Genomic DNA, 23,257 nt, shown 5'->3' with positions numbered 1-23,257 from the left:
GAATTAAGATCCCACAAGCTGCAGGGTGCAGCCAGGAAAAAAGAAAAGTTCCTCTGATTTCCAGAGTTCTCTGCATTTTCACAAATTCAAGAAACATCGTTCCCCCAAAATGACAGTTCTTGGTGGACTGGCAAGGTGAGAAGTAAAGAAACGGTCTCAAGGTACGTGCCCAGTCCAGAAGGCTTAACGGCCCATAACTATATGATTTTGGACGTAGACACACAGAAGGGTAGGGTTTTTTAATTAAAGTTTAAGGTTTTGATTTATCTGTTGTTAATAAAAACAAGCAGATGACGAGGCCATGTGGAATGTGGGTACAAATCATGTAAATAATGCCATATTTACTTTTTGAGATTTGATTTAGAAGTGCCTTTTTGGTGTTCATATAAGGGTGAGCTGAAATTAGCAACACATAAAAATTATCTATCAGGTCTGCTTTCAGCTTCTCACCTTATACAAAGGAGAATGGCTTTTTCTAATTTTGTATTAAATACATATAGATGTATTTGAAAACTGGGACTTTGCGAGTGAGCCTATAATTTTGTTGTTGATTATATTTGATAATATACATTATACTCTGTGTAACTGCAGAAGATGGAAGTAGGGAATCTAATCACAGGGGAAAATGTACAAATATTTGAAGTAAATTTGATTTGCATTTCTCTCCATTTTATTTGCTCTGCTCTTTTTGTCTGGTCACACTGTTTACTTACTTGTATTCACCATGAGTCTAAAAACCCCTTGACTTTGCATCCCCAAAACTTACCATGATTCAAAAGTAGTTTTCAAATTAAATCATAAATAAATTTTATAATGAACTATAGTGTAAGCTCTTTAAGTGGTCACCCTATCAGAATATATCAGAAGTGAAATTAAAGTTACTCACTTGCATCCAAACTCTTTGCAACCCCATGGACTGCAGCCTGCCAGGCTCCTCTGTCCATGGGGATTCTCCAGGCAAGAATACTGGAGTGGGTTGCCATGCCCTCCCCCAGAGGATCTTCCCAACCCAGGGATCAAACCCAGGTCTCCCTTATTGCAGGCAGATTCTTTACTGTCTGAGCCACCAGGGAAGCACAAATACGTCAGAAGGATCAAGTCAAAAGGGATGTTAGGGAAAGACATACCTTACAAATGTGGATATTCACAGAAGTTCAAAGTCTTAACCAGGATCACAATATTTATTAGTACTCATGTGCAGAGCAATAGCCATATCTCATACTGTCTTCAAGATATTTTCCTCCTAATAACCATATGGTCTTTAATTACACTCTGCATACTGTCTAACCAAGAACTTTTCACAAATGATATGCTCTGTACATAATTGTCCTAACCTTTCTCTATATGCTTTCAGAGTTTTAAATGATGGGATCGGGCCCTTATTATAGTGTGGATAAGAGGACTCTATTTTGAACTGGACAAGAATTGCTGTTTATTTCTTGTTCTGATCTGTTATCATCTCTCTACCTCTTAGAATATGATTTCTGGTAAGATTTATGAGTATATTAAAAAACCCACTGTAATTCTAGACATATTGTAGTATTTTTATCAGAGCTTCCCTTGTTCTTCCTTTGTGCTTCTCTTGGGCTTCTCTTGTGGCTCAACTGGTAAAGTATCTGCCTGCAATGTGGGAGACCTGAGTTTGATCTTGGGGTTGGGAAGATCCCCTGGAGAAGAGAAAGCCTACCTACTCCAGTATTCTGGCCTAGAGAATTCCATAGACTATATAGTTCATAGGGTCGCAAAGAGTCTGACATAACTGAGCAACTTTCACTTCACATGTCTCCCTTCTCATCTCCTGTATCAATCAGTTCACTTCTTCCTGTGCATTTTACATCATCTTCCACCATCCTAGCTCAAGCCACCATCTTCATCATTTAAATTATTGCAATTGTCATTTAAAAAAATTATGTTTAATTTATATAGTATAAATTGAGATATAACTTATATCTCAACTTATACTATAAGTTATAGTATAGTAAATGTTACCATTTTAGGCTAATAATTCAAGGAGTTTTAACAACTATATACAGCTATATAATCACAACGACAATCATGATAAACAGGAGTTTCAATACTTCAAAAGTTCCCCCATGCCTCTTTGGAATCAATTCACCTTTCATACCTCCAGCCCCTAGCAACCACTGATCTGAATTATGTCCCTGTAAGTTTGCCTTTTCCAGATGGCAAATAAATGGAGTCATGTTAGTACATTTATCAGTTATTTATTCTTTCACATTCCTGTGTAATATTCCATTGTGTTGATGTGTGTGTATGTATGTGTGATCCAGACAGTCACAGGCTTCAGAACAGTCAATGAAACAGAAGTAGATATTTTTTCTGGAATTCCCTTACATTCTCTATGATGCAACGAATGTAGGTAATTTGATCTCTGGTTTCTCTACCTTTTCTAAACCCAGCTTATACATCTGAAAATTTTCAGTACATGTACTATTGAAGCCTAGCTTGAAGGATTTTGAGCATTACCTTACTAGCATGCAAAATGAGTGCAGTTGCCCAGTAGTTTGAACATTCTTTGCATTGCCATTCTTTGGTATTGGAATGACCCTGTGATCACTCCCGAATTTTCCAAATATGCTGGCATATTGAGTGCAGTACTTTAAAAGCATCATCCTTTAGGATTTGAAATAACTCAGCTGGAATTCTATCACCTCTACTAGCTTTGTTTGTAGTAATGCTTCCTATGGCCCTCTTGACTTCACACTCCAGGATGTCTGGCTCTAGGTGAGTGACCACACCATCGTGGTTATCTAGGTCATTAAGCCCTTTTTTGTACAGTTCTTCTCTGTATTCTTGCCACCTCTTCATAATGTCTTCTACTTCTGTTAGGTCCTTACTGTTTCTGTCCTTTATCAAGCCCATCCTCACATGAAAATTTCCCTTGATATCTCCAATTTTCTTGAAGACATCTCTGGTCTTTCCCATTCTATTGTTTTTCCCTACTTCTTTGCATTTTTCATTGAAAAAAAAGCCTTCTTATCTCTCCTTGCTATTCTCTGCAACTCTGCATTCAGTTGAGTATATCTTTCCCTTTCTCCCTTGCTTTTCGCTTCTTTCTTTCCTCAGCTATTTGAGAGCCTCCTCAGACAACCACTTTGCCTTCTTGAATTTCTTTCTCTTTGGGATGATTTTGGTCACTGACTCCTATACAATGTTATGAATCTCTGTCCATAGTTGTTCAGGCACTCTGTCTATCAGATCTAATCCCTTGAATCTATTTAACACTTCCACTGTGTAATCTTAAGGGATTTGATTTAGGTCATACCTGAATGGTACAATGGTTTCCCTACTTTCTTCAAATTTGTAATAAGGAGCTCAGGATCTGAGCCACAGTTTCAGCTGCAGGTCTTGTTTTTGCTGACTGTATAGAGCTTCTTCATCTTCAGCTGCAAAGAATATAATCAATCTGATTTCAGTATGGACCATTTGGTGAGAAATGCCCAGCTGGATGAATAACAAGCTGGAATCAAGATTGCTGGGAGGAGTATCAATAACTTCAGATACACAGATGATACCACCCTAATGGTAGAAAGTGAAGAGGGACTGAAGAGCCTCTTGCTGAAGGTGAAAGAGGACAATGAATAAGCTGACTTAAAACTCAGCATTCAAAAAACTAAGATCATGACATCTGGTCCCATCACTTCATGGCAAATAGATGGGGAAAAAATGGAAACAGTAACAGACTGTTTTCTTGGGCTGCAAAATCACTGTAGACAGTGATTGCAGCCATGAAATTAAAAGATGCTTTCTCCTGAGAAGAAAAGTTATAACAAATAGAGACAGCATATTTAAAAGCAGAGATATCACTTTGCCCACAAAGGTCCATATAGTCAAAGCTATGGTTTTTCCAGTAGTCATGTACAGATGTGAGAGTTGGACCATAAAGAAAGCTGAGCACCAAAGAATTAATGCTTTCGACTGTGGTGCTGGAGAAGACTCTTGAGAGTCCCTTGGACAGCAAGGAGATCAAACCAGTCAATCCTAAAGGAAATCAACCCTGAATATTAATTGAAAGGACTGATGCTGAAGCTGAAGCTTCACTACTTTGGCCCCCTAATGCAAAGAGCTGACTCATTGGAAAAAACCCTGATGCTGGGAAAGATTGAGGGCAAGGGGGAAAAGGAGGTATAGAGGATGAGATGGTTGGATGGCATCATCAACTCAATGGACATGAGTCTGAAGAAACTCCAGGAGAGAGTGAAGGACAGGGAAGCCTGGTGTGCTGTAGTCCATGGGGTCGCTCAGTCAGGCACGACTGAGTGACTGAACAACAACAACAATGTGTAAAGTCGTCTCTTGTGTTGTTGAAAAATGTGTTTGCTATGATCGGTGTGTTCTTTTGACAAAACTCTGTTAGCCTTTGGCCTGCTTTATTTTGTACTCCAAGACCAAACTTGCCTGTTACTTGAGGTATCTCTTGACTTCCTACTTTTTCATTCCAATCTCCTGTGATGAAAAGGACATCTTTTTTTTTTTTTTTGGTGTTAGTTCTAGAACGTCTTGTCAGTCTTCATAGAACTGGTCAACTTCAGCTTCTTTGACATCAGTGATTGATGCACAGATTTGGATTACTGTGTATTGAATGGTTTGCCTTGGAAGTGAACCGAGATCAATCTGTTTTGTGATTGGACCCAAATACAGCATGTCTTGTTAACTATGAGGGCTACTTCATGTCTTCTCAGGGATTCTTGCCTACAGTAGTAGATATAATAGTCATCTGAATTAAATTCACCCATCCCCATCCATTTTAGTTCTCTGATTGCTACAGTGCATTGTTCACTCTTGCCGTCTCCTGCTTCACACCTCGAGTTTACTTTGATTCATGGACCTAACATTCCACGTTCCTATGTAATATTGTTCTTTATAGCATCAGATTTTACTTTCACCACTAGACACATCCACAACTGAGCATCCTTTCTGCTTTGGTGCAGGCCTTCATTCCTTCTGGAGCTATTAGTAATTGCCCTTCATTCTTCCCCAGTAGCATATTGGATACCTTTTGACCTGGAAGGTTCATCTTCCAGGGTCGTGTTTTATGCCTTTTCATACCATTCATGTTCATGGGGTTCTCACAGCAAGAATACTGGAGTGGCTTGCCATTCCCTCTTCCAGTGGACCATGCTTTGTCAGAACTCTCCACTGTGACCCGTCCATTTCAGGTGGCCCTGCATGGCATGGCTCATAGCTTTATTGAATTATGCAAGCCCTTTCATCACAAGACTGTGATCTATGAAGAGGTGTGTTGATGTACTTTGGTTTTATTTGTCCATTCCCAAGTTGATGATCATCTGAGTTATTCTCAGTTTGGTGATATTATGAGTGTAATTACCAAAACCATTTAGGTTTTTGTGTGTTTGTTTTAATTACTCTTGGACAAATATATATAATAATTACTAGATATTACAGTAAGATTTTTTCCAAAGCATCTTGTATGAGAAGTGTATGAGAATTTCAGTTGATACACATCCTTGCCAGCACTCTTTTTATTGTCCACTTAAAATAAATTATTAACAATTTGAGTAGGTATATTATGGCAAATAGTTGTGGTATTATTTTATATTTCTCTAATGACTAATAATATTGATAATTTTGTGTGTTTATCTGCTGTTCATATCTCTTTCTTTGGTAAATTATTTGTTTAAATTATCTTATATACTAATAAGAGTATTTAGATTCTAGGTAGACTCTTTCATCTGCTATGTATTTTGCAAATAGTTTCCTATAGTCTGTGACTTGCTTCTTCATAATCTAACCAATGCCTTTCAAACAGCAGAAGTTTTTTTTTTTTAATTTCAGTGAAATTTACCTTATCAAACTTATATTTTTATGTATCCTATCTAAAATATTCTTGCTACACTCATGATCACAAATATTTCCTCCTGTGTTTACTTATAGGAACCTTATAGGTTTAGGTTTTATATTTATAAGATCTACTAGAATTACTTTTTAATGGTATAAGGTAAGAGTTGAATTTGTATTCTTTATTAATTGTTTTTAATATGGATACCCATTTTTTTAGCATGATTTATTTAAAACACTTCCTTTATCTATTAAGTTATTTTGGTACTGTTATCAAAAATTAATTGACCACACATATAGATTCTATTCTGTTCCATCAATATAAGGCTTCCCTATGCCAATATCACACTATATTGATAAGTTATAGTGAATCTAGAAATCACATAATGCGAATCCTCCAACTTTGCTCTTCTTTGTTAAAATTGCTTTTGCTATTGTAAAGTTTTTGTTTTTCCATATAAATTTTAGAACCAGCTTGTCTATTTCTACAAAAAAATGTTGCTGGTATTTTGATTGAATTGCAGTGAATCTGTAGAGCAATTCGGGAAGAACTGACAACTTACACATATTGAATCTTCCAATTGATAAACAGTATATCTCTCCCTTCATTTAGGTCTTTGATTTCTGTCATCAGTGTGTTTGTAGTTTTCATCACAGAAACCTTACACATATTTTTTTAGAATTATTTCTATGTATTTTGTGTTTCTTGATGCTATTTTAAAGGTTTATTAATTTCAATGAATAATGATTTTTGTAAATATAGAGATATAATTAATTTTTAACAACCTAGTGCCCTATAAATTTGCTAAGTTTACTTATCAGTTCAAGTAGCTTTCCTATACATTTTTGGGGATTTTAAACATAGATGATTATGTCATCTCAGAATAAAGAATATTTTACTTATTTCTTTCAAATATGTGTATTTTTCATATATTTTCTTGCTTTCTCACACAGGCAAGGGTCTCTGGTACAATACTGAATAGAATTAGTGAAGATATACCCTATCTTCATCTAAAGTTTTACCCACCACCACCTTAGTTCCAAGTGCCATCTTTATCACTTTATTGCAATAGCTCTTTGCCCATTCTCTCTTTGTTCTTCTCTTCCTCCCCAATCTCTACACATCCACTACAATGATATTTTAAGAATATAAATGTGACTATGTTCATTTCAGTTCAGTCGCTCAGTCATGTCCGACTCTTTGTGACCCCATGAATTGCAGCACGCCAGGCCTCCCTGTCCATCACCAACTCCCGGAGTTTACCCAAACTCATCAGCCAAAGATGGAGAAGCTCTATACAGTCAGCAAAAACAAGACCAGAAGCTGACTGTGGCTCAGACCATGAACTCCTTATTGCCAAATTCAGACTTAAATAGAAGAAAGTAGGGAAAACCACTAGACCATTCAGGTATGACCTAAATCAAATCCCTTATGATTATACAGTGGAACTGAGAAATAGATTTAAGGGCCTAGATCTGATAGATAGAGTGCCTGATGAACTATGGAATGAGGTTCGTGACATTGTACAGGAGACAGGGATCAAGACCTTTCCCATAGAAAAGAATTGCAAAAAAGCAAAATGGCTGTCTGGGGAGGCCTTACAAATAGCTGTGAAAAGAAGAGAAGCGAAAAGCAAAGTAGAAAAGGAAAGATATAAACATCTGAATGCAGAGTTCCAAAGAACAGCAAGAAGAGATAAAAAAGCCTTCTTCAGCGATCAATGCAAAGAAATAGAGGAAAACAACAGAATGGGAAAGACTAGGGATCTCTTCAAGAAAATCAGAGATACCAAAGGAACATTTCATGCAAAGATGAGCTCAATAAAGAACAGAAATGGTATGGACCGAACAGAAGCAGAAGATATTAAGAAGAGATGGCAAGAATACACAGAGGAGCTGTACAAAAAAGATCTTCACGACCCAGATAATCACGATGGTGTGATCACTGACCTAGAGCCAGACATCCTGGAATGTGAAGTCAAGTGGGCCTTAGAAAGCATCACTACGAACAAAGCTAGTGGAGGTGATGGAATTCCAGTTGAGCTATTCCAAATCCTGAAAGATGATGCTGTGAAAGTGCTGCACTCAATATGCCAGCAAATTTGGAAAACTCAGGAGTGGCCACAGGACTGGAAAAGGTCAGTTTTCATTCCAATCCCAAAGAAAGGCAATGCCAAAGAATGCTCAAACTACCACACAATTGCACTCATCTCACATGCTAGTAAAGTAATGCTCAAAATTCTCCAAGCCAGGCTCCAGCAATATGTGAACCATGAACTTCCTGATGTTCAAGCTGGTTTTAGAAAAGACAGAGAAACCAGAGATCAAACTGCCAACATCCGCTGGATCATGGAAAAAGCAAGAGAGTTCCAGAATAACATCTATTTCTGCTTTATTGACTATGCCAAAGCCTTTGACTGTGTGGATCACAATATACTGTGGAAAATTCTTCAAGAGATGGGAATACCAGAAAACTTGATCTGCCTCTTGAGAAATTTGTATGCAGGTCAGGAAGCAACAGTTAGAACTGGACATGGAACAACAGACTGGTTCCAAATAGGAAAAGGAGTTCGTCAAGGCTGTATATTGTCACCCTGTTTATTTAACTTATATGCAGAGTACATCATGAGAAAAGCTGGACTGGAAGAAACACAAGCTGGAATCAAGATTGCCGGGAGAATTATCAATAACCTCAGATATGCAGATGACACCACCTTTATGGCAGAAAGTGAAGAGGAACTCAAAAGCCTCTTGATGAAAGTGAAAGTGGAGAGTGAAAAAATTGGCTTAAAGCTCAACATTCAGAAAACAAAGATCATGGCATCAAGTCCCACCACTTCATGGGAAATAGATGGGGAAACAGTGGAAACAGTGTCAGACTTTATTTTTCTGGGCTCCAAAATCACTACAGATGGTGACTGCAGCCATGAAATTAAAAGACGCTTACTCCTTGGAAGGAAGGTTATGACCAACCTAGATAGCATATTCAAAAGCAGAGACATTACTTTGCCAACAAAGGTTCGTCTAGTCAAGGCTATGGTTTTTCCTGTGGTCATGTATGGATGTGAGAGTTGGACTGTGAAGAAGGCTGAGCGCCAAAGAATTGATGCTTTTGAACTGTGGTGTTGAAGAAGACTCTTGAGAGTCCTTTGGACTGCAAGGAGATCCAACCAGTCCATTCTGAAGGAGATCAGCCCTGGGATTTCTTTGGAAGGAACGATGCTGAAGCTGAAACTCCAGTACTTTGGCCGCCTCTTGCAAAGAGTTGACTCATTGGAAAAGACTCTGATGCTGGGAGGGATTGGGGGCAGGAGGAGAGGAGGGATTGGGGGCAGGAGGAGAAGGGGACAACAGAGGATGAGATGGCTGGATGGCATCACTGACTCGATGGACATGAGTCTGAGTGAACTCCGGGAGACGGTGATCGACAGGGAGGCCTGGCGTGCTGCGATTCATGGGGTCGCAAAGAGTCAGACATGACTGAGGGACTGATCTGATCTGATGTCCATCGAGTCAGTGATGCCATCCAACCATCTCAGCCTCTGTCGTCCCCTTCCCCTCTGCCCCCAGTCAGGGTCTTTTCCAGTGAGTCAACGTGACTATGTTACCATTGCTTAAAATCATCCTATGGTTTCCCTTGTTCTTTGGAATAAATCTAAAAATTCTTAATATGTCCTGCAACACTCTATATGATTCAGGACCTCTGACCTTGCTCATAATATTTCACTTCTGTGCTCCAGCCACTCAAACCTTCTTTTGCTTTCTTGAATGTGTTGCATTTCATCTGGCCTCTAGTATCTTTCACAAGCTCAGTTTCTTCAGTAAATGCAATTAACGATGACTCCACAGAGATTACGCTGAGGATCAAATGAGATGATTCTATGACTGAATTTTATAAACTGAAATCTCTCTGCAACTGTAAGATAAAAGATAAGGGAAAATTGTAATGCAGGGTCAAGGCTTGCTATGATTCTGGGCTTAAGTAGAATTATCATTCATCAGGAGACCATATAAAAACTTTAAAATCATCCTTGACTTTTCTCTTTCCTTCTTTCTTTCCTTTTTCCTTCCTTCCATCCTTCTTTCCTTCCTTCCTTATTTACTTTTGTTTTTCACTTGTTTTCTTATTTTTCAATCCTTCTTTCTAAATATCTTTCAAATATATCCACTTACCTCCCTGTCCATGGCTACTTCCTTATTTCACAGGTAGAATTCGCAGAGTATCTTAACTGTCTTAAATGTCTCCAGTTTTGTTTACCATCTTCTTTTCACCAATTTCCATACTATAACTAGATATAGCTTTCTAAACACTCAAATTTGATCATCTAGCTCCCCTTATTTAGTCTTCAATATGTTCTTCTGTTCTTAAGATTAAAAAAAAAAAAACATTTTAAAAACAATCTATTGGTATACAGGAGTGCCAGTGATCATGGCAGGGATAGCAATGCCAGCTATTAAAGCAATTCCTATGGGAGCAATGACAAATGTGCTTAGCTTCCATGATATTTTCTTCTTTAGGCTCCAGGGTTTCTTCCCCCCAAAAGTACATCCTGATGGACTAAAGGAAAAAATTACAATGTAAAGTAACTGCTGCAAAACATCACAGTAACAGTTTACTATACAGTCCATGGAATTCTCCAGGCTAGAATACTGGAGTGGGTAGCCATTCCCTTCTCCAGGGGATGTTTCCAACCCAGGGATCAAACCCAGGTCTCTCACATTGCAGGCAGATTCTTTACCAGCTGAGCCACCCGGGAAGCCCAAGAATACTGGATTGGGTAGCCTATCCCTTCTCCAGTGGATCTTCCCAACCCAGGAATCAACCCAGGGTCTCCTGCATTGCAGGTGGGTTCTTTACCAGATGAACCCTCAGGGAAGCCCTAGATATAGCTTTCTAGACACCCGAATTTGATCATCTAGCTCCCCTTACTTAAAGTCTTCAATATGTTCCTTTGTTCTTAAGATTAAAAAAAATTCTTAAAACAATCTAAAAGCCCCTGTGGTTAGGCTTCTTCTTGCCTCTCCAGGCCCAATGCCTCCCACTTGCAGCCTCTCTATGCTCGGTCACAATGAACTGTTTCCTTTTCCCAACATGACACATTTCCTCACTTCCATGTCCCTGCACACGGGAGTTGTTTGTCAGACACACTCCTCCCCACTTTTCATCATACTAACTCCAATTTACTGTTAGGTTTTAGTTTAAATATTACTTCTTCCAAAAATAGCCTCCTGAATTCTTCAATATTCAGTTAAGTGCAGTCTCTTCCATGCCCTAGGTTGTCATTTATTATCATATTTATCATATTTTACTTATATATTTTTGCAATGTTCTCTACTCTTTTACCCTTTGCTAATTATAAAATGAATATTTCAAAAAGATAAAGATTCCCTCTCTCATGGGCCCTCAGAAATATTTACTGTTTTTGGAGGGAAAATATTATATAATAAAACAGAAGTCTCACCAAAGATAACTTGAATCCAATATCTCATATATTAGAATATATAGTACTTTATTGGAAAGAAGAGTTTCTTTATGATAGATGCTGAATTTTTTAAAGTTAGACAGTTACCATGCATCAAGAACTGAGACTGTTAATATCATTGCAGTGGTTAGGCAGTCTAGCAAATGTTCAGCAATAAATTATGTGAAGGATCAGATTCAATATAAGCTGCATATTAGCCATTTACAATGAGGAACAAATCCATGACTACAGTGTGGGACAGCATTATCAATTATGGGAACAGCAACATTACACATGGCTCATCCTTCTGGATTTAACAGAATCCTACTTCCTGGGAGGAATATATAAATAGAATGCAAATATTAGCACTGACTACAAGTGATACAAGTGATGAGTGTGCCTTTAGAAGAATTTGAAGCTAGAGTTTGTTTTACACAAAATATATTCAAATTAACCTTATAATCTCAGGTTCAGAAAAAACTGAAAAAGCCATCACATCTAGCATCCCACGATCAAATGCCCACATGATCAGGGGAAGCAAGTAAAAGCTTGATGCAGGCCAGTGTGATGGACAGGAAATCACAAGCTCTGACTCAAGGGGACAGCTGCTACCTAGCTGCAGCCAAACAGTGCCTGGAAAGAAACATAGGGATGCCTGCTCACTGTTGCCATATCAACTAACTTCTGTGTGCTTCTTCAGAAATCTAAAGATTTTTAAACATTGGCAATTAACTCAATTTTTTAGAAAATATTTTTCAGGCTAAAGAGACTTGGCATAAGTGTAAAAGCATGAGTCTTGTAATCTTACTCAAAGCTGCTTAAACAAGCTATACTTGAGTACTTCAGTGTCTTTATTTTTTAAATGGGGATAATAGTAAGACCTGCCTCAAAGGGTTGAAATGATGGCTGGTAATAATAAGCACTCAATAAATATTATCTTAAGTCATCATTAAGTACTACTCTGGCCAGAAACTGTGCTAAAGTAAGAGGGAAGACAAAGAGGAAAACAGCATTGCTTAGGACCTTGTAGTGTAGAGGGAGCATGAGAAAAAGAACCATCAGCAGAGTATATCCCAACTGGAGGGAATCAGAGAGTGCAAAGAATGCTCCCTGGAGGGCTCTCCTGCCCAGAATGGTGGTGCAATAGGATATCAGGGAAGGATTCTTAGACAGATGATACTGAACTGCATATTTAAAAGATGCGTATTATTTAATAGGTAAATAATGGGGAGATGGAAAAAGTATCCTGGCAGAAGGCAGCCTGGCTAGGATGCAGGGGCATCTTTCGGGAGGGATGAATCAGAGCATATAAGGGAATCAGCAGCAAAAGACATGCCCTAAACGAAAAGCTAGAGCTTCAGGGTAAAGAGCCTTTGTCAATAGTGGAAGTCACTGCAGGAGTTTAAGCAGGGCAGTGGTACAACTCTGTTGTCTTAGAATGTTCCCTCTTGCTGCAAAACAGAGGGTAGATTGGAGAAGTTTGAAAAAGAAGCAAGGAAACCAGGTAATCCAGAAGAGAATGTATCAAATCTTAACTAAGATTTCACTAGTGAAGAGAAAGGAGAGGCTGGTTTTGAGATTTTTAACAGGACTTGCCGACGGACTGAGGTGAGAGCACGAAGGAGAAGGAGAAGTCCTGGACTGCCTCTGGGCCTCTGACTTAGCCAGCTGGAAGATGATGGACACAGGAAGAGAGCAGATCTCTGACAGAAATGATGAGATGGGAGGGAGGAGGAGCCAAGCTATGAAGCCAAGCAGAGAAGAATCAGGCAAGATGAAAAAGAAGCTGGTATGACCTGGCAAACAAGACCTGTCCTGGATACATTTTAAAGAAGGAAACCAACACCTGCCTCCCAGATTTTCTCTCTCTCCTGGGTCTGTCTCCTCTCATATATCATGAAAAACTAAAGGAGAAGTCTGGGATGAATTAATTCATCAGTCCATATTTTATCCAGTCCCATTCCCTTATAACCAGGGACTCAATTTTGCGGGTCATTTTTGGATTATAGTTTGGAGCCAAGAAACGAGCCTCTTATTCTCCTTTTGTTTCCACGTATGCTGCCATCTGGTTCGCAAGGGGACTCAACTCGGTGTCCTGGGATTCCTTAATGCTAGACTCTTAACTAAGTTTGGGATATGGCAGGAAATTAAGAACAACTGATAATTTATCCAATTTAGCCAAATTTTGGTGAAACTTTATACTGAGGCTTTACGTCAGAGTTGCAGATCTATATAGTCCAGTAGCTAAATATGGCTTGCAAACTTTTTGTGTGTCACATGTGGTTTTAAAAAATATGAATTAATGTAATTTAGAGACCCAGTTATGTCACAGATCTCATATATTTGTAGCCATTTGCTTTTTCTACCCTTGCTTAATATTAGATGACTATGTTCTGCTCCATATATGATTGGGATCCTAAAGGGCATGATACAGAATAACCTCAAAGGGCAGAAGAAGCACATTGCAGATGTGGACAGTGCTATGGCAGTGATAGGAAAATAGGAGTGAACTAAAGTTCTGAAGTCCTATGTTTGCTGTGCTAATCCTATCAGTTTATCACTCAGAAGAGTAATGCCAGCTAGTCACTACACAGATCACAGGAAAGATCAAATCGGTCCAATGGATGGTGATATTTCTATGAATATAGCTGATATTAACATTCCAATACTTCATTACACTGACAAAGATTGCAATGAGAACAGACAATGGTGCAAATTAATCTATTCTTCTGACAGCCTGTAATGAGAATGGGATGTGGTTTAAAAAATTAAGCCATTCTTAGTACAATCTCAAGATTGCAATCTCATGGTCTCTCTCAGATGCTGTATGCTCTGGTGATACATCACTGAAAAGTGTCAGTTTAACAAAGAATGTGTCTTAGCTCTTGCTGGGATGGTAGACTGCATTTTCTTTGTTTCACCACATCCCTACCCATTAAAAAACAATGAAGTAGAATCAATTGTGTTTTTTATAACACATATACACACAAACCAGAAAAAAAAAATTCTGGCAATTTTATCTTAGTCAAAACTTACAAACAAAATATTGTACTTTGTTGCTCTCTTTTTTACTTTTATAAAACATAAGACAGGAAGTGATAGGTTCCTTGAAGAATTCAGAATATAGTACCAGTTTATCCATAAACAATGTAAAGCTAATTAAGTTCATCATGGATTACTGCATAGTCATTCTCTCCACAATGGCTGTGTCATGTTATGAACTGGGGCTGATGACAGATGAGGAGGTTTTTAGCCCTGTGATTTGCAGTAACTCAATGCAATGTGTTGGGGTCTAAAGAGAATAGAAAATATATAATATTTTTTGATATCTGGTTCTCTAGGCTCAGACTAAAAAGAAGCAGTAAGAGCCTTAGATCTGTAGGTAATGATTATAGCTACAACAACAACTAACTTTTGTTGAGAGTCAACAATGTGACAGATGCTCTATGTAGACTTTCTTCTATTTAATTCTAAGTGTATATCACAAATCAGGTTCTATCAGGATAAGATGCATGCTCAATATCATCTGCTACTAACAGGTATGGTCAAGACTTAAATTCATGGCTCCTTGTCCCCAGAACCCATGCTTGTCACCATTACAGTGTGCCCTCCCTGCTTCGTCTTACATTTAGAGAAATTAATACTCACAGAGGCAAACTGGCTTAATTGGGATCTCCCAGAGAATTAAAAGCAAAGCCAGACTGAAAATTAGGCTCCAGATATCCTAGTTAAGGGCATTTCTTACTCTTCATACTGCTTCAGTTTATTGAAGCCCCCTCCCAACATGTTTGAACAAAAAATAACATCATGGGCTCCATATGTCACATGCTCGTGCTAAGTCCCTTCAGTCATGTCCGACTCTGCAACCTTATGGATTGTGGCCTGCCAGGCTGTGCTGTCCATGGGATTCTCCAGGCAAGAATATTGGAGTGGGTTGCCATTTCCTTGTCCAACAATATGTCATGAGATAAGTATGTTTTAATTTCACATCAAACAAAACCTAATATTCATTCTACATTTCTTGATAGCTAAGCATTATGCTCTGTCCTAAAAACATAATAATGAGCAACATATTAATTGGCATTAATCCATCATCTTCATTCATTTGTATAATAAATGTGTAGCGAGTCCTATATACCATGATCTATATTTTTTCCAATGAAATCATATTTCGAACTATCACATTTATTGATTTATCATTACCTATCTATTGAATGCCTGCTAAATGCCAATCACTGTGCTAAGCACAGGAGACGATGGTGAAAAGACCACAGTCCTGACCTCAAGGAGCTTGTGATCTATTTGTAGAGACAAGCAAATAACTAGGCAATTAAGTTAAGTAATTGCTATTATAGTATAGAGTGCTATGGGAATCCATAGGAAAGGACCCCAGAGAGAGTTTATCTAAGCTAAGACCTAAAGGACAGTCGGAGAAGGCGATGGCACCCCACTCCAGTACTCTTGCCTGGCAAATCCCATGGATGGAGGAGCCTGGTAGGCTGCAGTCCATGGGGTCGCTAAGAGTCAGACATGACTGAGCGACTTCACTTTCACTTTTCACTTTCATGCATTGGAAAAGGAAATGGCAACCCGCTCCAGTGTTCTTGCCTGGAGAATCCCAGGGACGGCGGAGCCTGGTGGGCTGCCATCTATGGGGTCGCAGAGTCGGACACGACTGAAGCGACTTAGCAGCAGCAGCGGCAGCAAAGGACAGTAGATGTAATGCAGGGAAAGAAGATAGGGAAAAAGGAATCAGAGGCAAAAAGAGTCACATTTCGGAACTTATGGTTGAACTATTAAAGCAGTGAAAATTACAGTAATTCATTATTACTCATTCATTTAGTAATTTTTTGAAAAGCATAACACTTCATTTTTTCTGCCTGTCATCACTCACATAGAATGTACAATAACATTTTGAATAAATGAATGAAGGTTAATGCATGTCGTATTGAATGCTTCTTCTGTTACTAGCCTCTTTTGAGAGACAACATTCACAATCTCCTTTCATATCTTTTCTTTTCTTGGTAACAAAGAACTTGAATCCACAAATCAAACTGTGGTTATGAAAACACCTGAGGTTGACTCACAAATTTGTGTTTAATTTGTCTCACTCAGGATAATAGGAACTGTGCTCTAGAATTGTGCTGTACAGCATGGAAATCACGAGACATACATGGCTATTTAAATTTAAAATAATAGAAACCAAATAAAATTAAAAAGATTCTTAGTCACACTAGCCACATTTAAAGTTCTAAATAGACGTATGCTACTATATTGAGCAGGACAGAAGGACATTTTCATCATTGCAGAAAGTTCTATTGGACAGTCCTACTCTAGAATCTAGATTATAAATTTGCCAAACTATTGATAACTATATCAGAGTAGTACTGAAGAAATAAAAGGCACTCAATAAAAAGTTATTGATATTTTCAAATGTATCCTTATTCTCCTTTAATAGCAAAGTCTTAGTTGTGAAAGTGGAAACCAATGTTTATGTAAGTCAATTCACATATTTTATGTAGCAATCAAGGTAAAAAATTTGATTAATGGGCTGACAGTTCTCTTTCCTGAATCTGGAATACCAGAAAGTTCCCGGCTGCTAGTGTAGCATGGCCACTTAGGCAAGACTGACAAAGCAAAGCAATCTCAAAGGTGACAAATTTCAATTCCATGACCCTCACGTTGCATTGCCCACTTTCTGGCAGAGGTGCTAATGAGTAGTATCACTGCCAACAATGCATAAAGCAAAAGGGAGAAGCAGATGCCAAGGCCTTGCAGAATCTACTTTGAATAATGGAGAATTAAATATCATTCATCTTAAACTGATTTTTCAGACACAGTGCCAAGAAGCAAACAAGTAACTTTATATACTTGGTGTCAGAGTCTAAAAGAGTTTCAGAGGAGACATTTGGCACCTGCATCTGAGTTTAACTCACTTTATGAATAGTCCCTCCCCACCCATTAGGAGATGTATAATTAGTTTAAATGTGTTCTCTACACTGGTTTATGTGCTTATAGCTGTACCAGCTCAACAATATCCAAATGATCATAAGGTGAAAAAGCAGGGTTAGAAGACCAATGATCATTAACTATCAGTTTATTTGTTTGCTTATTTATTTACGTTATTCTAAAATGAATGAGAAATAGTCAAGAGTAGCCTCTGGAGGCGGAGAAGGCAATGGCACCCCACTCCAGTACTCTTGCCTGGAAAATCCCATGGACAGAGGATCCTGGTAGGCTGCAGTCCATGGGGTCGCTAGAGTCAGACACGACTGAGCAACTTCACTTTCACTTTTCACTTTCATGCATTGGAGAAGGAAATGGCAACCCACTCCAGTGTTCTTGCCTGGAGAATCCCAGGGATGGGGGAGGCTGGTGGGCTGCCGTCTCTGGGGTCACACAGAGTCGGACACAACTGAAGCGACTTAGCAGCAGCAGCGGCCTCTGGAGGAACCTAAAAAGCCTAGTTTTCTGTGACACCAAAGACATATTTTATGTCATGTTTTTAAATTTGCTAATATGTTATAAGCAGTCTTTTGTTTCTTTGTTTTCTTAGTATCAGCAACTGTAAGTCTACTTGATAGTGGCCAGAAATGGATTGAAAATGTAATAAATATATTACAAAGGGCATTGAAGACAAAAGCAGGAATGAAATTGCTGACTCTTCCTTCAGCCTGGAACCACTGTATAGTTAGATGGCTATTGGAAGGAAATATTGAAGTTCCAGGTGGGCAAAGGGAATGAACTTAAGACTTCAAACACAAATAACTAATCAATAAATATTAAGCCTAACTACTTATCAAAGAACAAAATTTAAACAGCAACGAATGAGCAGATATATTTGTGTGTGTGTGTGCATGCCCAGTCACTCAGTCATAGCCGACTCTTTGCAACCCCATGCACGGTAGCCTGCCAGTCTCCTCTGTCCATGGAATTTTTCAGGCAAGAATACTGGAGTGGGTTGCCATTCCTCACTCCAAGAGATCTTCCCAACTCAGGGATCGAACCTGTGTCTCTTGCGTCTCCTGCATTGGCAGGTGGATTCTTTACCACTCTGCCACCTGGGATATATTTACCTCTCATATTAGCAAAATATTTTATAACATGAGAAAACCTAACTCTGATGCAGGTATAATGACAATGCTCTCACACAGTTCTTATTGAGAGCATAAACTATTACAACTATTTGGGGAAAGTGTTCATTAGTATGTATCAAAAGTCTCTAAAATGGTTATAGCCTTTGACATATAAATTCACTCCTCAAAATACCTCAAAAATGATCTGTGAAATTGGGAAAGTTATACTGTAAAACATATTCTTTGAAGTGTTTACACCCAAATTTGAACAACCTAAAACTGAGAAATAATTAGGTAAATCACATTAAATGCAATCATTAAAAATATGCTAACATAGAATTTTAATAGCATGAGAAAATGCTTATATTTAATTTAGGAGAAAAATATTCCATAATTTTACATTGGACATGAGCTCAATGATGTGAAGAATATATAAGAAATGCTCAAATACTTTAACAATTGTTTCCTCTGAATACTAAAATTATAATCTTTCTAATTATTTTAATTTTCTAAACTTGTATGAAAAACAAGTATTAATTTTACATGTTGGGAAATTATGTAGTAATTCTGAATGATCCATAAAGCAAAATGTTAAGTGACATTGCATATAATTGCATTACATCTGCTGCATGTAGATCCATACACAGATTTTAATTTGAGTAAACTTTGGTAAAAGACAGGTAGTGGGTGTGGGTCATATCTTAAAAGTCATTAAGATAGAGACAGATGCTTGTGACATCATAAGAACACAGGAAGCAGTGTCCTGGAACTTTAGCCTCCCATGGGTGCAGAGCAATTTTTCAGAGGAATAAAAGAGCTTCGTGTGTTGTTTATGAAGTACTTTCAATGTGAAGTGAATGAAGAGAGCATGAAATCTGGGGGAAAAAAGAGGCTATGCTAACTACTGGTTATAGTAAAATTTTTATAAATTAAAAACTACCCACATACACACAATACACATACACATATATACACACACACAAACACGTGTAACAGTAACACCTACCTTTCATGAATAGTTTTAAAGGATTGAAATAATTTATGTATGTATCTACTATGATCAGATCAGATCAGATCAGTCACTCAGTCTTGTCTGACTCTTTGCGACCCCATGAATCGCAGCACGCCAGGCCTCCCTGTCCATCACCAACTCCCGGAGTTCACTCAGACTCCCGTCCATCGAGTCAGTGATGCCATCCAGCCATCTCATCCTCTGTCGTCCCCTTCTCCTCCTGCCCCCAATCCCTCCCAGCATCAGAGTCTTTTCCAGTGAGTCAACTCTTCGCATGAGGTGGCCAAAGTACTGAAGTTTCAGCTTTAGCATCATTCCTTCCAAAGAAATCCCAGGGCTGATCTCCTTCAGAATGGACTGGTTGGATCTCCTTGCAGTCCAAGGGACTCTATAATACTTAATGTAAAATGTGTTCAATAAAAGTAACTATAAGTTTAGTTTCCAAGGGAGTATAAAAATCACTGGTTGCACAACAGAAAAAATAATCAGCAATCATGAATCTACAAAGAAGTCCCAAGAATCACAAAACAGTGATGAGGACTTTGTGATGAGCAATATTCAGAAATCTAAGCAAGCAGGCAACACTAGGGAGTTCAATCAATGAGCAGTATTAGCTAAAATGATGGATTGGAGTATCTGAGTTCAGCAAATAATAACTACTTTATAAACATTAAAAATTAAAATGCCAACGTTCTTGTAACCAGTAACAAGATTTAAGTTTTAAAAAATAATCTTTTTTGCCCAAATGATACAAGTGATTTCAGGGGTGCAAAGTTCAGTGGTACCTCATCTTACTATGTGTAATATAAGTGCTTTAGCCTGGGATTTATGGCATCGTATAGCCTGGTCCGATCTGCCTTTCAGTCTTTACTTCCTAAAACATCATGTACATACCCAATACTAGTTGCTGCTTATATGCTCCTTTGTTTCTTTGTTCCTGTATAAACCCCCTCTGCTCACCATTTGTTGAATGAACAACCGAAAAAATGAACAATTACAAACTTACAGTAGCAATTTATCCACTGTGTTGCTTAGGCATTTAAAAAAATATCATAGAGCCCTCTTTGAATCTCTGCTGATGTTGCACAGATTGATTTTTAATGATTTCTTTGTTGTCTGTTCATATGTTTCTTGAAATAAATATGTGAATTTCAAAACTGACATGACCATTTGGTTTGCAGCGGCTGCGGCAGCAGACATGGCTTACCACCACATCAGACCTCCCATCGGCTATTCCATCCCAAAGCCCATAGCATCCCTGCTTATGCGAGGGTGGAATGCGTGTCCTGAAGTGAGTAATTTTTATTTCCTCTTAGCAAATGTGTTATGGTCAAAATCTGTCACCAGTAGTGTAGCTCCAAAGTCTACTTTCCATGTGTATTTTAAGGCTGTCAAGGCAGAAAGACTGATTTGCCTTCTGCTCTTTAGTCTCTAATTGCCTCGAGAAGTCTGAGCATCTCATATTTCTTTGCTGCTGCTCTCTGGTTCTGAAATGTTTCTCACAACTGATTAGTAAAAGAGAGACCAGGGTATGACAGATGACTCAGTCTCATCTCAGCTGCAATTTTATTAACTACGCTTGAGCCATACTTAGTCATTTTTTTAAGAAAGAAGTTTGGCACAAGATGGATTTGTGTGGGCCTTTCACCATGAGGCAGGCCTGCAAGCAAAGACTCCATGACCAGTGCTTGTTTTTTTATTTTTTTTATTTTTTATTTTTTAAATTTTCTGGCTGTGCTGGGCCTTCCTTGGTACACTGGGTCTTCCTTGATACACTGGTTTTTCTCTAGTTGCAGTATGCAGGCTTCTCGTTCTTTGGGGGCATAGGATAGATGCCCAAGTAACAGTTTGGAGAATGAGAAAGAGAAACCAGAATAGGACCAAAGGAAAATACTATTAAAGATTAAAAATAAAAATACTAAGAGGCCAAAAATTGAGTGCTTAGTAGAAGACTCTTAACTGCTAAGCAGGGGGCTGTACAAACTCTGGCTCCGGGGATGTGGTTCTTCTAGAGGAGGATGGAGAGAAAGTATAGTAGGAAAGGCCAAGTCTCGGACTGGCTGGCAAAGTCTGGGCTTCTTAGTCACTCAGTCAGGTGGGTCCTGGCTTGGCTGTGGTATCCATCTCAGCAGTCTAAATTTGAGCTGGCTCTGTATGTGACATGCCTAAGTCATCACTGCATTGCCCAGCAAGGTCTTCAGCTGGTCAGTAAGCTAAGTGGTAAGAAGAAAGGGAACAATGGGCTAGTTTTCACTCTTTCCTTAAACAACTATTAATTGAATCTCTACCGAATACAGCCTCAGGGATGGGTGAGGAGATTCAGTGGAGATGTGCTCTTCATAGCATTTAAAGGCCTAAGCAGTCATATGGAGATTAATATCATATACACATTTATGGTTTTATAGTTACAAGCAAAAATGAAGGAAACCAGGAATAGATGAGATGAGAATGGATGCTAAAGGAGTTCCAGCAAATAGGGAACAAAGAGAGCGAAGGCAAATTCTTTGTGAGAAAAGACACACGAGAGACTTATTAGTCACTGGAATGTTGTATTAATAGCTACTGAGGGACTGTCCCAGACCCTTATTTGAAACAAATTCATCTTTAGATCTAAGACACCAACATCACACTGCCTGGTCAGTGTTTGCTAGGTTATCAGCTTCACTTCACGTTCTTTCTTTTACGTCTGACTTTGCTTCATTCCTTAAATTTGAAGCACATTGTGGTCTCCTGTGCATGTCTTCTTAGCCAAGGCCCATAAAGACAGTAGAGTGCATGGGGCTTCCTGGTGGTCCAGTGGTTGAGAATCTGCCTTGAAATTCAGGGATCGTAGATTTGATCCCTGAGCAGGGAACTAGGGTCCCACATGCTGTGAAGGAACTGAAGACCACGTGTGACAACTACTAAAGCCCATGTGCTCTGGAACCTGCATGCCGCAACTAGAAAGTCCATGCACTGCAAAGAAAGATCCTGCCTGACACACGAAGATCTCGCATGCCACAGCTGATGCTCAAACAGCCAAATAAACATTTAACAAAAGAAGAGGACACTGAAAAAATTAGATAACAACAACAAAAAAAATCTGTGAAATTCATACCATAAAAAAAAAAAAAAAAAGAAGAGGACACTGAAAACATTAGCCTATCAGAGATAGAGATGCTGGTTGGAAAACAGTGAGAAGGGGGGAAGTGTTCTGATTATTAGATGGGATCAGATTTTGGAAAGCTTTGGAAACCAGAATAGAGAATTTGGACATGAAATTTTAGACAGTTATATTTTTTTCTCTAAAGTAGTGAAAGATATGACAAAAAGTAATTCTCTGGAAAGTTCACTGGAGTTTAGTATGAAAGATTTGCTCACTTAGAGAACTGTACGTAGTTCCTATGGTGAGGCACTCATTGAATTATCTCATAGGGTGCACTGGAATAGCTAAGCATTGTTTCTTAGTATAGGCTATATATTACATGCTCCAGATTACCCTGAAATGTTTGTCAAAATGAAGATTCTGGGACCCTATTCTAAATCGACTGAATCAAAATCTCTGGGATGGAGCCTGCGACTTTGCATTTTAACATGTACCGCAGGTGATTTGTTCCTAATAAAGGCAGAGGACTAGTGGGCTGAAACAGAAGCAAAAGACATTGAAGTCAGAACCTCTGACTGGGCTGCCATTGCAGTAGTAATCCAGTTGATTATAACACAAAGACTACAATGGTTACCATGGGGATTCAGGAGCAGGGCTAAACCCGAGAACTTCTTCAAAGGAAACAGAAGGAGGTCAAAGACTGGATTTAGAAATGAATGAGGAGAAAGAGTCCAGGAAAACCATCATCCCTGCCCTCTGAGTGAAAGCTAGTGACCAGAGTACTTTAGGCCCTTATGTACCA

The 23,257-nt window shown here is 38.6% G+C and overlaps 1 protein-coding gene across 5 annotated transcripts in view; it reads left to right on the top strand.

Moving 5' to 3' along the window:
* Positions 1-23,257, top strand: part of TNNI3K (TNNI3 interacting kinase) — a 346,902-nt gene that overhangs the window by 224,757 nt on the left and 98,888 nt on the right. For all 5 annotated transcript variants that reach the window (XM_059884731.1, XM_024989528.2, XM_024989529.2 and 2 more), the window contains 1 exon segment: positions 20,552-20,661. In XM_059884731.1, the coding sequence (XP_059740714.1) occupies positions 20,552-20,661 (110 nt within the window).

Source organism: Bos taurus, chromosome 3, assembly GCF_002263795.3.
Source record: "Bos taurus isolate L1 Dominette 01449 registration number 42190680 breed Hereford chromosome 3, ARS-UCD2.0, whole genome shotgun sequence".
Taxonomy (NCBI): Eukaryota; Metazoa; Chordata; class Mammalia; order Artiodactyla; family Bovidae; genus Bos; species Bos taurus.
Note: the sequence above shows the minus strand (reverse complement) of the source record. Positions and strands in the feature narration are given on the sequence as shown.